The sequence below is a fragment of the Agrilus planipennis genome, unplaced genomic scaffold (assembly GCF_000699045.2).
Source record: "Agrilus planipennis isolate EAB-ADULT unplaced genomic scaffold, Apla_2.0 scaffold291, whole genome shotgun sequence".
Lineage (NCBI taxonomy): Eukaryota > Metazoa > Arthropoda > Insecta > Coleoptera > Buprestidae > Agrilus > Agrilus planipennis.
Window position 1 is genome coordinate 33,526 of NW_020440480.1, and position 13,976 is coordinate 47,501.

General features: G+C 34.8%; 3 protein-coding genes and 1 pseudogene across 3 annotated transcripts in view; 1 reads left to right on the top strand and 3 right to left on the bottom strand.

Moving 5' to 3' along the window:
• Positions 1–13,976, top strand: part of LOC108740266 (dynein regulatory complex subunit 4) — a 101,859-nt gene that overhangs the window by 16,183 nt on the left and 71,700 nt on the right. The gene's annotated exons all lie outside the window — the stretch shown is intronic.
• Positions 3,095–4,221, bottom strand: LOC112906085 (annotated as a pseudogene).
• Positions 5,064–5,452, bottom strand: LOC112906081 (drosomycin-like). The gene has a single exon (XM_025979717.1). It carries the CDS (start codon positions 5,416–5,418, stop codon positions 5,218–5,220), a length of 201 nt encoding a protein of 66 aa, XP_025835502.1. The 5' UTR covers positions 5,419–5,452; the 3' UTR covers positions 5,064–5,217.
• On the bottom strand, positions 8,157–8,501 carry LOC112906083 (drosomycin-like; the record flags this gene model as incomplete). The annotated part of the gene is given in 1 exon segment (XM_025979720.1): positions 8,157–8,501. A coding segment is annotated over 1 exon segment (160 nt), but the record flags the coding sequence as incomplete, so codon positions are not given.

Genomic DNA, 13,976 nt, shown 5'->3' on the forward strand with positions numbered 1-13,976 from the left:
AATATTTTGATATATTGTATTTTTTGATCTGATGCCTACTCGTTTTATGTAAATCATTTTTCTATTAGTCCTAGCATTTAATGAGGGCACATTTATCATATTTCATATCTTATTTTTCAAGTCAACGGCAGTGTTTAGGCTAGCCATGCGATCAAAATTAAAAATGGCGTCTGGGGTTGGTAGACCAATTTTTTTCGGGGCTGGTTGAATAATTATTCAACCAACCCCAATGAAATATGTAGTTGAAAACAACACGTAAATTAACTTTTTATTGGACTTTTAAATCGTTACGTGGCCAAATTAAAAGAAAAATTAGAACAGAATCTGAAATTCACGAGAGCAGAATTAACCCTGGACACAGTCGGATGTGTAAAAAATATACAAATTTTTACTAATCTAGAAGAGGAAGCTTTAGTCAGTTATTGAAGGAAGGCAGCAGATATTTATTTGGCTTGACGCCATATGAGACTCGAAAATTAGCATGAGTTCTCAAAAAAAAATATAACAAAGTTATGCCAAATTCTTGGAGAGAAAAATTGTTAGCTGGTGAAGATTGGTTGGGCTCTTTCCTTAAACGTCATCCTTCTCTATCAATCCAATTACCTCAAGCAATAAGCCTATTGAGAGCTACATCATTTAACAAAAGCAACGTTAATTTATTCTTCACTAACTTGATCACTGTTTACGATAATTTTGTTAAAGACATTGTAAGAAATGCTTGAATAGCTGATTTAATTTGTTTATTTTTTAACAAAAGGCTCAATTATATTAAAAAAATGTTTAATTATTTGCTCCTTCTCATGATTTGACTCTTATTGGTACATGAGTCAACTTACCCCGGGCATATGATCTACCTACCCCGGGCATATGATCTACCTACCCCGGGCCAGGGGTAAATTGACTAAGATTTAATATTTTGTAAAATGCATTAAATCATCACTATTTTACTAAACTAAGAGACATTTAGACATTCGGTTTTACGTTGACACAATAAATTGGACACAATTGTTCATTGGTTTATTACTATTTTCTTGCACGTTTACAAAGCGGTGTGACTTATTTATTTCTTTAGATATTTACCGTAATTTTCAAATGTAACTATTGAATATCGTTAGTAACAGATGTATTGCAGCCAAGGCTTTTTAAAAAAGTATACGAAGATTTGAGAAGTCAACATAAATCACCCCTTCTACGCACGGAAGATGGAGCAATAATTGGACAACCAATTTTTACGTCTGTAAGTCATGTCGAACTATGTATATTGCATGATGAGAAATGGATAATGAAAATGGCTTATTTGATCGATATATTAGATAAACTCAACGTAATCAGCAGGTTCTTAAAGTCAATAATCAGAGCTAAGTTTACAGTGAAGGACAAAATATCTTCTCTAAAAAAAAAAACAAATTTTTGGTTTCTGAGAATTCGACCGATATTATGAATTGACGCTCTCTAAAATCGAATGATTCAAATTTTACTGACTTTTACGATTAAAGATGAATACCCTGTAGTCGTAAAGAAGATTACCACGGTTCCTGTTTCGATTTGTATCGACATGTAGGTTACAAACGAGCTTTTCAGTTTACGTCTACAATAAAGACAAATTCAGAATTTGACTGGATGTCGTTCGGGATATTAGAATTCAATTGTCGGGCACTACACCTGGTTTTAATCCTATAATTAGTAGAAAAGTGCATTTTAAATACATACGTACAATAAAGTTTTTGAGTTCAGCATGCACACAATAAGGTGTCACGGGTCTTATCGTTAGACATAAAACTCTTATCAGCTTACTTGTTAGATGTTATTTTGTTATTTTAATCAAGTACAAGGTTGCTGTTGTTTTATCAACGGTTTCACGATACATCGTCAGGGAACATGCTTTAGATTACAGTAAAAGTTCCTTATTCACGGTTTCCTTATTCGCTGGTGAAAAATTGCAACCCAGTTCTTGTATTCGCGCTTAAAAATTTTATTATTCGCGAATACAATCGGTAAACAGAAAAGAATTCGGTCATTTATTAAGGGGATAAACATCGTAATTTTGTAAGGGATTAGTCGAAATTCAGAGTATTTTTACATCAATAATATTGCACAGAAAAACGGCAAGCCATATTTACGGAACAACCTGATTTCCCAAATCTATTCAAAGTAGTATCACTTTTGCCATCCGTTCCGGCCACTTCAGCATTTACAGAAAGAGTATTCCCTGTTATGAACGCAAAGTAGCGGGACGACAGGAATAAAGTTTCATTAAAACTAATTAGAAATGGACCCTCAGTTTACTGAAATCTTTGTTTGCTATGTTTAAAGACTATTATTATATTTAAGAGCGACAGCAATTTGTTACTGGCTGCTAGGTGTAACAAAAAATATGTTTTTAAAAACAAAAAATTAAATACTTTATTTTTATGCCGAGTGCTTTTTTTTAAACCTTTTAGTCGAGAAATACTTTATGTAAAGCCTGAAAAGGTGGCAACCCTAGTAGTAACTCATGGTCAGGGAGCATTCACCATCTTCAATATTATGCTCGACGCTGTTTATTCTACTTATTAAAAATAATTTCTTAGTACAATAAATAGGAATGTCAGTATCGGTTAAGAAATCGTCGGTTCCAAAACTATGCAACGTCGAGTGTTAGTCGATTATTTTGGACATTGCGCAAAAATTGAATATGTCCTTTGCGATAGCGTTTTGTAATATCGTTTTCTGTAACGCGTACCCGACAATGACATGTAAGTATGCATGGTTTTAGAGGAGGAGAAGCAAACAGAAACATCGGGATGTGCTTGCACAATATATTACAAACGAAATGGTTTCTTGGCAATCTCGATTGTCTCATTGTGTGTGCATTTTCGTAAATTTACAGGCAATCGATAATTTGTTTGAGTAATTAACAAATGTCACGTGTGGCCTTGATGGCTTCGCTGAAAACGAATGAAACTTGTACGGTTTAAAGCAGTTTTACGCAAGAAAACCTTTCGCATTATAAATCATTAATAAAACAAAAAAAGAATGTTAAAAATTCTTGGAGCGAATTGGTTTTTAAGTATGTAANAGTAGAAGACACTTTATAAAGTTAAACATTTAATTATATGATAAGTAATCATAACCTTAATTTTTAGCCGTGTCATATTAAACATAATAAAACAACATTTTATTGATTAAAATAATTATATTTTGTAAATTTATTAAGTGATTCAGGACAGCAAATATACTTTCTCTTTTGCTTTAATAGAAACCCTAACAGCCCTCACACGAACATTTGAGAGTATCGTTGCAATGGCCGCTAGAATGTCCTTCTTCCCGGCATACCTTGCGGCAGGTGTCGTTGTCCCATACGTTGCATGGTCCTACATATCTCAGAAACACAATCACCAAGTGCATTTTCAGTGCCGATGGCGACGATGAGTAAAACGGCAAAAATCAAATAACCCTTCATTTTTTACGATTGGGAGAGGGGCGTCGTACAATTTCAATATTTAATCAATTTTGTTGTTGCACTTAACACAGTTGTATACAGCAGTGAACCACAGTGTTGTTTATTTACGAATGACGAGAGCTTCGAACGTTTGCTTATACTGAAGCAAAGACAATCTACCAAGGCTTTCGTATTACACAAACGCTTTGTGTTTTTGTTGTTAACAACATACATCGGATAAAAAAAAAAACAAAACATTATCTTTAACATGTTTCCGACTCGTCCATGCCACAACTCGTGCTTTCCAGAATACATTAATAATACACTATTTAAATACACTAGTAAATCGATGTGCGCGCTATTGCACGCATTCGATACTTTGCAATTGCTTTTTGAAGTGTTTCACATTAAACAAATTTAATTTCTTAAAGGGTAATAAGGCGCCTGGTGTAGATGGGATACAGGGGCAAATTCTAAAATATGTAGGACAAGAGATTAGAGATCGCATGTTTAAGCTAGTTAGTCACATTTATGAGACGGGGAAGTCCCAGAGGAATATAAACGGAACGTAGTAGTAACCGTACCTAAAAAGAGAGGCGCGGATATGTGAGAAACATTTAGAACTTCCTATGCGTTAAAAATCTTAACTAGAATTGTACAGAGGAGGATAGAAAAAAGGGCGGAAGAACTATTAGGGGACGATCGATATGGGTTTAGACGAAATAGAGCAAAGCGGGAGGTCATTCTAGCTTTACGGGTAACAATAGAGAAAACGATAGAAAAGGGAAAGAGTGCGTACATAGGATTTGTAGATTTTAACAATGTTAAATACACTTAAAAATGTAGGGATGAGTTACAAAGATGGAAGGGTGATACTTAGTTTGTATAAAGAGCAACAGGCAGTTATACTGGGGCCAGTTAGGGCTGCAACGTAGAGAAATTATTAGGAAGGGGGTCAGACAGGGACGCACACTGGCACCGTTACTTTTTAAACTATATATCGAAGATGCGATCAACATCATTAAAGACAGTACAACTGTATATAGGGGCAAAAGATTAGTATGCTTAGATTTGCAGATGATATAGCAGTATCAACATCTAGCAAGGAGGAGTAAGAGATAGCATTAAAACAAAAATAGTGGTATGCAAGGGAAGAAAAAGTAGGGAAAGAGTAAATATAAGGATAGGAGACGAAAAATTAGAAGAAATGGCTGATTTTAGGTATCTAAGAAGTTGGATAAGTCAGGAAGGAAGGAGTAGTAGGGATACAAAGTAGAGGATAGTGCAGGGTCGAGTCACCTTCAATAAAAAGAACTCATTTCTATACTCGCGAACGGTTAATTTAGAAGTTCAAAAAAGCTTGTGTTTAGTTATAGATTAGTAGACACCTTCTCAGGTATGGAGGTCTAATCAGAGACATATTAGTATAGTTAAGGATGTGGGTTGTTCTAGTTTTAGGGAAATGCGAAAATTAGCTCAGAATAGGAAAGATTGGAAGCACGTGTCCAACCAGTTTTAGGACTGCAACCTTATGATGATCTTTTTGTACATAATTTTAGTATAGAGAATAGTTAAAGTTCTAAATGTTTTCCTGTCTAATCAATAATTCAAATATGCCATGCAACAATAAATACGTTTTATATTATTTTCCCAACTATTTTTTGTTATAAGTTGTAACAATATTAGGTACAAATTTTAGATAGATAAAATATTTCATTGAATAATTCACAATTTATATGAACCAATCTGCTTAAAGCTAGATAAAATGTTAAGATTTTTTTCGTCGTTAATGCATCTTAACATCCCTCACACCAACATTTAAGACTTGGGCTGCAATAGCCACTTCTGCGTACCTCTTCACTACAAACTCTGCGGCAAGTGTCGTTGTCCCACACGGCACACGCGCCTCCATATCTTCCAGAAAGGCAGTCCCCAAGGGCAATTTCAGTGCCGATAGCGACGATAAGTAAAACGACAAAAAATAGATAACCTCTCATTTTAGATCTGGAGCACGGCGTTGTACGGGTGCGAAACATGGACAGTGGGCGCGGCGGAAAAGAAAAGGTTAGAAACCTTCGAAATGTGGTGTTATAGGCGGATGATGAGGATAACGTGGGTAGAAAAAGTTAGAAAGAATAGGCGAACAGAGGACTCTATGGAAGTCAGTAAAAAATACGCGAGATAGGTTAGTAGGACACCTTCTCAGGCATGAAGGTCTAGTCAGAGACATGTTAGAGTCAGAAACAGGAGTTAGGAGGGGTAGAGGTAGACCTGATTAGATAACTGTTCGCAAAGAGTAAAGGATGTGGAATATTCTAGTTTTAGGTAATGCGAAGTGTAGCTCAAGATAGGAAAGAGTGGAGGTACGTGTCCAACCAGTCATAGGACTGATGATTCTATGATGATGACTATTGCAATACAGATTTGTCAATTTTTAAATATTATAAATTTCTTAACAATACACAGTAGAAGATATATTCTGAAAAGTTCCAGGATTTTTAATGATATAATTTTTAGAAGTAAAAGTTAACCAAAACAATTTAATTTCTGAATTCTTATGAGAAATTTTGACTTAAATATTGTACGATTTATAGTTATTGTTTTATTCTTTATTATTTTAACATGAGAGGTTATTTCGGAGATCCAAAAAGGATTATTTAAGGTGAAAGATTGGGTACGGCTCTGTGTTGGTGTTAAATGTGACCAATGGGGTATTATAGTAAAATGTTAAAAATACCGTGCTTAGGAATAGTTAGAAATGAGGTGGTGATAGAAAGAGTAAGAGATAAGGGGATGTTATGGAAGCCAATAAGACATTAAAGACTAGTTAGAGACATATGAAGGTAGGACACCATTCAGACATGAAGGGCTAGTTGGAGACAAATCAGAAGCAGAAAGAGAAAGGTTGGTAGGACAAAATAATTCGAAGTGGTCTGTATTCTGTCGAAACTGCCAGACGCGGATCGCGNCAGATAAGTGAGGATGGAAGGAGTAGTAGGGATATAAAGCAGAGGATAGCGCAGGGTCGTGTCGCCTTTAATAAAAAGAAGTCACTTCTATGCTCGCGAACGGTTAATTTAGAAATTCGAAAAAGGTCGTTAAAGGTGTATGTTTGGAGCACGGCGTTGTATGGGTGCGAAACATGGACAGTGGGCGCGGCGGAAAAGAAAAGGTTACAAGCCATCGAAATGTGGTGTTACAGGCGAATGATGAGGATAACGTGGGTAGAAATGAAGAGGTATTAGAAACAGTAAGAGAAGAGAGGACTCTATGGAATTCAATAAGAAATAGGCGAGATAGGTTGGACACCTTTTTCAGGCATGAAGGTCTAGTCAGTCATATTAGAGGTAGAAATCGCAGTTAGGAGGGGTAGAGGCAGACCTAGATTAGATTATTGTTTGCAAATAGTTAAGGATGTGGAATGTTCTAGTTTTAGGGAAATGCGAAGATTAGCTCAAGATAGGAAAGAGTGGAGGTACGTGTCCAACTAGTCATAGGACGGACGACCCTATGATGATGACTATTGCAATATAGATTTGGCAATTTTTAAATATTGTAAATTTCTTAACAATACGCAGTAGGAGATATATTCTGAGTTCCAGGATTTTTAATGATATAATTTTTAGAAATAAAAGTTAACCAAAACAATTTAATTTCTGAATTTTTATGAGAAATTTTGACTTAAATATTGTACGATTTATAGCTATTATTTTAACGTGAGAGGTTATTTCGGAGATCCGGAAAGGATTATTTAAGGTTAAAGATTGGGTACGGCTCTGTGTCGGTGTTAAATGTTACCAATGGGGTATTATAGTAAAATGTTAAAAATACCGTGAATGGTTAGAAATGAGGTGGTGTTAAAAAGAGTAAGGGAACAGGGCCAATAAGAAATTAAATAATAATTAGAGATATATGAAGGTAAGACACCATTCAGAAGTGAAGGGCTAGTTGGAGACAAATCAGAAGCAGAAAGGGAAAGGTTAGTAGGATATCTTCTCAGACATGAAGGTCTAATCAGAGACATACTAGAGGCAGAAATGAGAGTTAAAATGAATAAGTAGACCTAGATTAGATTACTGCTCAAAAGTACTTAAGGATGTGGGCTACTCTAGTTGTAACGAAATGCGGAGAATAGAGATAGTTCAACTAGTCTTAATACTGATGATTTTGTGGTGATGATAGAGATTAGAAGCAAAAACAGGAGTTAAGAGGAGTAGAGGCTGAAGACTTTATGATCACGATCAAAAAATGTTACGTAATTTATTGTTTTTGTAGACTAATAAATGGAAGAGTTTTTTTCCATTTTGTATTTATATTGGTTCTTGAGTTATTAATAATTTTGTTGAATTCACATGTTTTTCTTAATAAACGGGTTTTGTAAAACAGACAACCTAATAGTTTTTAGTCAATTTTTATTTGTGTTTCGGCTCTTCGGCTTTGGACCATCTTCAGAACTTTTGTCATTAGGGAAAACATGTGAATTTATACTCACAGCAGACGTTAAGAAAGAAACAAATTTTTTTGAATCTTAAGTTTTCTGAATGATTTAATAATCAGATTAATTGGGGAGGGATAGAAACCGGTCTCATTTGTAAATAGGTATAAAAAACCATTTGTTACCTGCAAAAGTTTACTTATTTTGGTATTTATGGTTGACGTGCGTTGTGATCCAATTAAAATTTTTCTTGAACATGAATGCTGGTTATTATACCATCAAAAAATATATACTTTTACATTACTTTTTCCAACTGTTTATTAATATATAGTCTTTTTCTAAATACTACATGAAAAGCAAAACAGTTTAGTGGTAACTATGTAAATATTATATGATAGATACATAAAACATTTCATTGAATAATTCACAATTTAGCTTGACCAACCTGCTTAAACCTAGACATGTTTTTTCGGTGTTAAAAGACCTTAACACCCTTCACACCAACACTTAAGACTTGGGCTGCAGTGGCCACTTCTGCGTCCCTCTTCCCGACAGACTCTGCGACAGGTGTCGTTATCCCATACGGCGCATGGACCCCCATATCTTCCAGAGAGACAATCACCAAGTGCAATTTCAGTGCCGATGNAATTGCAGTGGAACACGGTATGAAATTCCAATCAATTTATATTATACACGGCAGACAAGGTAATAATATAATTTATTGCGGTATTATCGAGGCTACGGACTACGCTACATATCTTTTGTTGCGCTGCACATTAATTTTTATCCCCAACGTGCATGAATATAAGGCGCAACGTGGTACACGGTGACGTGAATGCTTTCGTGTACCTACGATACCTAACTATAATATGTGTAGGTACTCGCGATCGATAGCCCCCTTTTTTTTGCATTATGGGACGCGAAAGAAAAGTGGTCCGTATTTTAAACGACAAGCCTAATAAGAATTTCAGTTTTCTATATAGGCTTGTCAACGTACATTGCAAAATTTTTGAGATCCTGCACTCGTGTCGTAGACCAATCCTAAAAGTTATGACAACAAAACATTCAAATTACTTGCAATACACTAAATATGATGTATAAGATAGAGAATTATAGCTAAATGATTTTGTATGTCGCAATAGACACATGCCATCATAAAAGCCCATTGTAATAAGAGATGTGGATGAATAATTGGTCCAGACGTCATCTTTCAATTAAATTTTTAACCATTGTTAGCCAAAGGTATACACTATTGAATCCTTTGCAAGAAACGGTCGATTCAGTCCTACCCGACTAGCATTTTGAGGGAGGTATAGGTAGGGTCCCTAAATGGGTAGCCCACTACCCCTAATGGACCCCATGAGGTTGCCCCCTAAGGCAAGGAAGGACCATACATCGCATGGATACGTATAAAGGGATTTTCTTTTTCGTAGTAGTTTTCCACAAATTTCAATACAATTTATATCTCCATTTGGAGGAATATATACATATCACTTATTTGTAAAATTTGTTTGCTCTTACGTAAGATTTTGCTATTGGGCTGTTTTGTAGTCAATAGTTCTTTAAATTGCAATCGTTTTACTGTTGTTCGACCTGAAGCGTCTGGTTTCAGTGGTCTTATAATAACAATATCAGGAAGTACACTTGTTAGTTTGTTGCGAATGTAAAAGATTTCATTGAAACGACGACATAATTGGGCAAGGGGATTATTATAAGTTTTTCGTTTTACCGAGAGTATTTTCAAACGGATTTGCCTCATCGAGCACCCATAAGGTAGATTTAATTATAAGTTTACACATGTGATAGGTTTGCTTCTTAAAACCCGTATGGAAAAACTCATTTTAATATCACCACTTTTTTTGGTGGGATTTTCATGAGGAATTTACGGAGAAATCCCTATATCGACATGCCCCACATTAGCCACATGAGACCCGCAAGCTACATGGGGCATGCCCCCTATAAATTCTGGTCGGGAATAGGCAATAGCTAGTATTTCCAGAATCCTCCTTTTTATCCGTTACTCTGCCCGCATTAATGTCCTAAATACGTGTCAAAAATGATCAAAAATACAATAATTTGGAAACTTGTTCTTAAGTCCTAAAATTTCTAATTCTGTAGGTTAAACATACAATTTGCGTAGAATGACATTAAATACTGTCTTTTCTCGAGATGAAAATAAATTTTTCGATCCCACCGTAAACAGTATTTTTTTCTGGATAAATTTCATGATAATCGGTTGAATCGTTAAGGCGTGAAAGTGTAATAAACAAAAAAATTCACATTCGCATTTACAATATTAGTTCGACTTGAGTACCTACAATTACAATATGAAAACAACGATAATAGGTAGTTTCATTGTTTGTTTTCGTTGATAATCGTACCTATGTAAAGCACCTGTCTTGTGTACTAATCTACAGTGTATTATAATGTTTATCCTACATTACGTTTAAGAGCAACTAGTTGTGCTTTCAACAAAGCAAGAAGAGTCCTTGTTTTTTAATAAAATAGAGTGTAACATTAGTCAAAATAATCCATAAATAATGAAGAAGTTCATGATAATGATTTTTACTGTTTTACTCGTCCTGGCTGTGATCACTAAAATTACATATGGCGACTACATTCTGGAGCGAAATTTGCTACAGAATCTACCAAGAACAGGGACGTACTGGTGGCCACTGCAGGGCTACTAGTCTGAAATTTTAGCGGCAGGCGGGCAAAGAGAAGGCAAATTTTCATTTTTGTAATCTGCTTCAATAAAATCGAAGAGCTGTATTGAGTTATTATGTAACATACGTATATTTAATTTGTAGGTTTACAATATAATGTTTGTGCACAACCGTTTTTTATTTACATATTAAAGTACGGTTCTGTAGTTGTTGATTAAATCTTTTTAATTTATTAATCTTCCAATTACTAAAGAGTTAAAGTTACCATTTTTGGTCAATATTTATAAGGAGAACTGAAAACTATTATCTTAATTCCTAATTGGAAAGGCTTTAAATCTGTAAAAAAATTACTAGCTTACGGTAAACGGCAGAACTTTCATCATCAGTCTTGGACTCCTGAGATAAAATTCGCATTTCCCTAAAACTTGAACATCCCACATCCTTAACTACTTGCGAATAGTAATCTAATCTAGGCCTATTTCTACTCCTCTTAACTCCTATTTCTGCCCCTAATATGTCTCTGATTAGATAGGAGACCAAAAATCAGAAGAAGTGACTGATTTTAGGTATGTGGGAAGTTACTATAGATAACTCAGGACGGAAAGAGTAGTAGCGATATAAAGATAAAAACAAGTCACTGCTTAGCTCGCGAACGGTTAATTTAGAAATTTGAAGAAGATTGTTAAAGATGTATGTTTGCGACGCTATACGGGTGCGAAACATGGACGGTGGGCACGACGGAAAAGAAAAATTAGAAGCGTTTGAAATGTGGTGTTATTGATGAATGATGAGTATGTTGTGGATAATAAATAGGCGAGATAGGTTAGTAGAACGCAGAAACATGAGTTAGGAGGACTACAGGTAGACCTAGATCAGATTACTGTTCACAAATAGTTAAGGATGTGGGTTGTTCTAGTTTTAGGGAAATGCGAAGATTAGCTGAGGATAGGAAAGAGTGGAGGTGCGTGTCTAGTCTTAGGACTGACGACCTTATGATGATGATAGACCTTCATGCCTGAGAAGGTGTCCTACCAACCTATCTTGACTATTTTGTATTGACTTCCACAGAGTCGTCTGTTCTCCTCTTCTTTCTAATACCTCTTCATTTCTAACCTTCTCTATCCAAGGTATCCTCATCATTCGCCTGTAACACCACATTTCGAACGCTTCTAACCTTTTCTTTGGAAAGAGAAAATTTAAAACACCAATTTCAGACAGATAGTTTTTATTTTCATTATAAACGGAAAGGGTGCATCGACTTATCTCAACCCCCAAAACGACATGCTTCCGGTTTATTACATTATTGGTTGTAAATTCTTTACCATTTCCATTACATCCTCATAAACAGGGCAATATTATTCAATCGTTTCTTAAAAGTGATAGCAAAGCAAGGCCAATACCAAGACAAAGACCAAGACTAAGACCAAGATCAAGACCAAGTCTGGGACAATCCACTAGAAGAAATGATCTTTCGTTTGGCTTTAGTCTTGGACTTGTTCGTTCGGCATTGGTCTTGGTTTTGCTAGTATAAAGACAATTTTGGTCTTAGTCTTGTAGTTTACTGAAAATGCAAGAACAAAACCAATTTTGCCCATCACTATTTATTAGTTATTGTTAAATATTGTTTTATAATTATAACGTACACTGTATCGAAAATGATTTAGTAATAATGTTTTTTTTACATATAATTTTTTTTATCGTAGATTGTAACCTTTGAACAATGTCGAAATTTGTTCCACTGGATTTTCACTACTTATTTTTAGATACGCTGGACTAAAAATACATAAGATTTTTTATTGCTGATTCAAATTACTTATTATTTGTTTAACACTAGCGTTTAGCATTGACCTCGCATTATCTTACAAATGGATGTTTTCCCTAATTGCATGTTTCATTTCCTCATTGGGTTTTTGCGATTTTTTCGTTGATTTGCGGAGGGGAATCCCAGGCATCACAATAACAAATAACTGACGGGATGCCAAAATGAAAATATGTGCTGGGCACGACTATCACCGTCGACCGCTAACCTTAAAATTAATGACTATGTTTACATTTGTATCGGACATGCATTATTTATACTCGCTGACAATAATAAAGTAATTCAAACTGTTTTTCGTTTGAAAAAATTAATGCATGTTATATGTGAATCATTTTTTTTTCCTTTTCATGTTAATTTTATTCTCTGAACTGTTGCGGTTACGAATTAATTAACCGGTATAATAATTCAGGATAAATATTTATAGAAATGTTATTTTTATGCTTACCGTGTACTTCCACCTATATCATTTAATATTAAAAATGCATAAATGTCGTAGCAGTCCAACATACAGAAGCAAATTGTGTTAGGGTAAGTAATATTTAAAAACGTCGTTAGATATTGTTGATTTGGTTTCTTTTAATTGAAATAATATTTTTTTTGGTTTATCAATGTATTTTAAGGAGTACTTATTTTATGAGAAAACCTCAAAAAAAAAGAGCTTTAAGCGCATTGATTTTGAATTGATTTGAAATATGAACGTTTGATTTTTGAAGTTACACTTCTTCTCTTGCATCAAAAATCTTAACTAGAATTGTACAGAGGAGGATGGAGAAAAGGGCGGAAGAACTATTAGGGGAAGATCAATTTGGGTTTAGAAGAAATAGGGGAATACGGGAGGCCATTCTAGCTTTACCGGTAACAATAAAGAAAACGANTTCTTGAGTTATTAATAATTTTGTTGAATTCACATGTTTTTCTTAATAAACGGGTTTTGTAAAACAGACAACCTAATAGTTTTTAGTCAATTTTTATTTGTGTTTCGGCTCTTCGGCTTTGGACCATCTTCAGAACTTTTGTCATTAGGGAAAACATGTGAATTTATACTCACAGCAGACGTTAAGAAAGAAACAAATTTTTTTGAATCTTAAGTTTTCTGAATGATTTAATAATCAGATTAATTGGGGAGGGATAGAAACCGGTCTCATTTGTAAATAGGTATAAAAAACCATTGGTTACCTGCAAAAGTTTACTTATTTTGGTATTTATGGTTGACGTGCGTTGTGATCCAATTAAAATTTTTCTTGAACATGAATCTGGTTACTATACCATCAAAAAATATATACTTTTACATTACTTTTTCCAACTGTTTATTAATATATAGTCTTTTTCTAAATACTACATGAAAAGCAAAACAGTTTAGTGGTAACTATGTAAATATTATATGATAGATACATAAAACATTTCATTGAATAATTCACAATTTAGCTTGACCAACCTGCTTAAACCTAGACATGTTTTTTCGGTGTTAAAAGACCTTAACACCCTTCACACCAACACTTAAGACTTGGGCTGCAGTGGCCACTTCTGCGTCCCTCTTCCCGACAGACTCTGCGACAGGTGTCGTTATCCCATACGGCGCATGGACCCCCATATCTTCCAGAGAGACAATCACCAAGTGCAATTTCAGTGCCGATG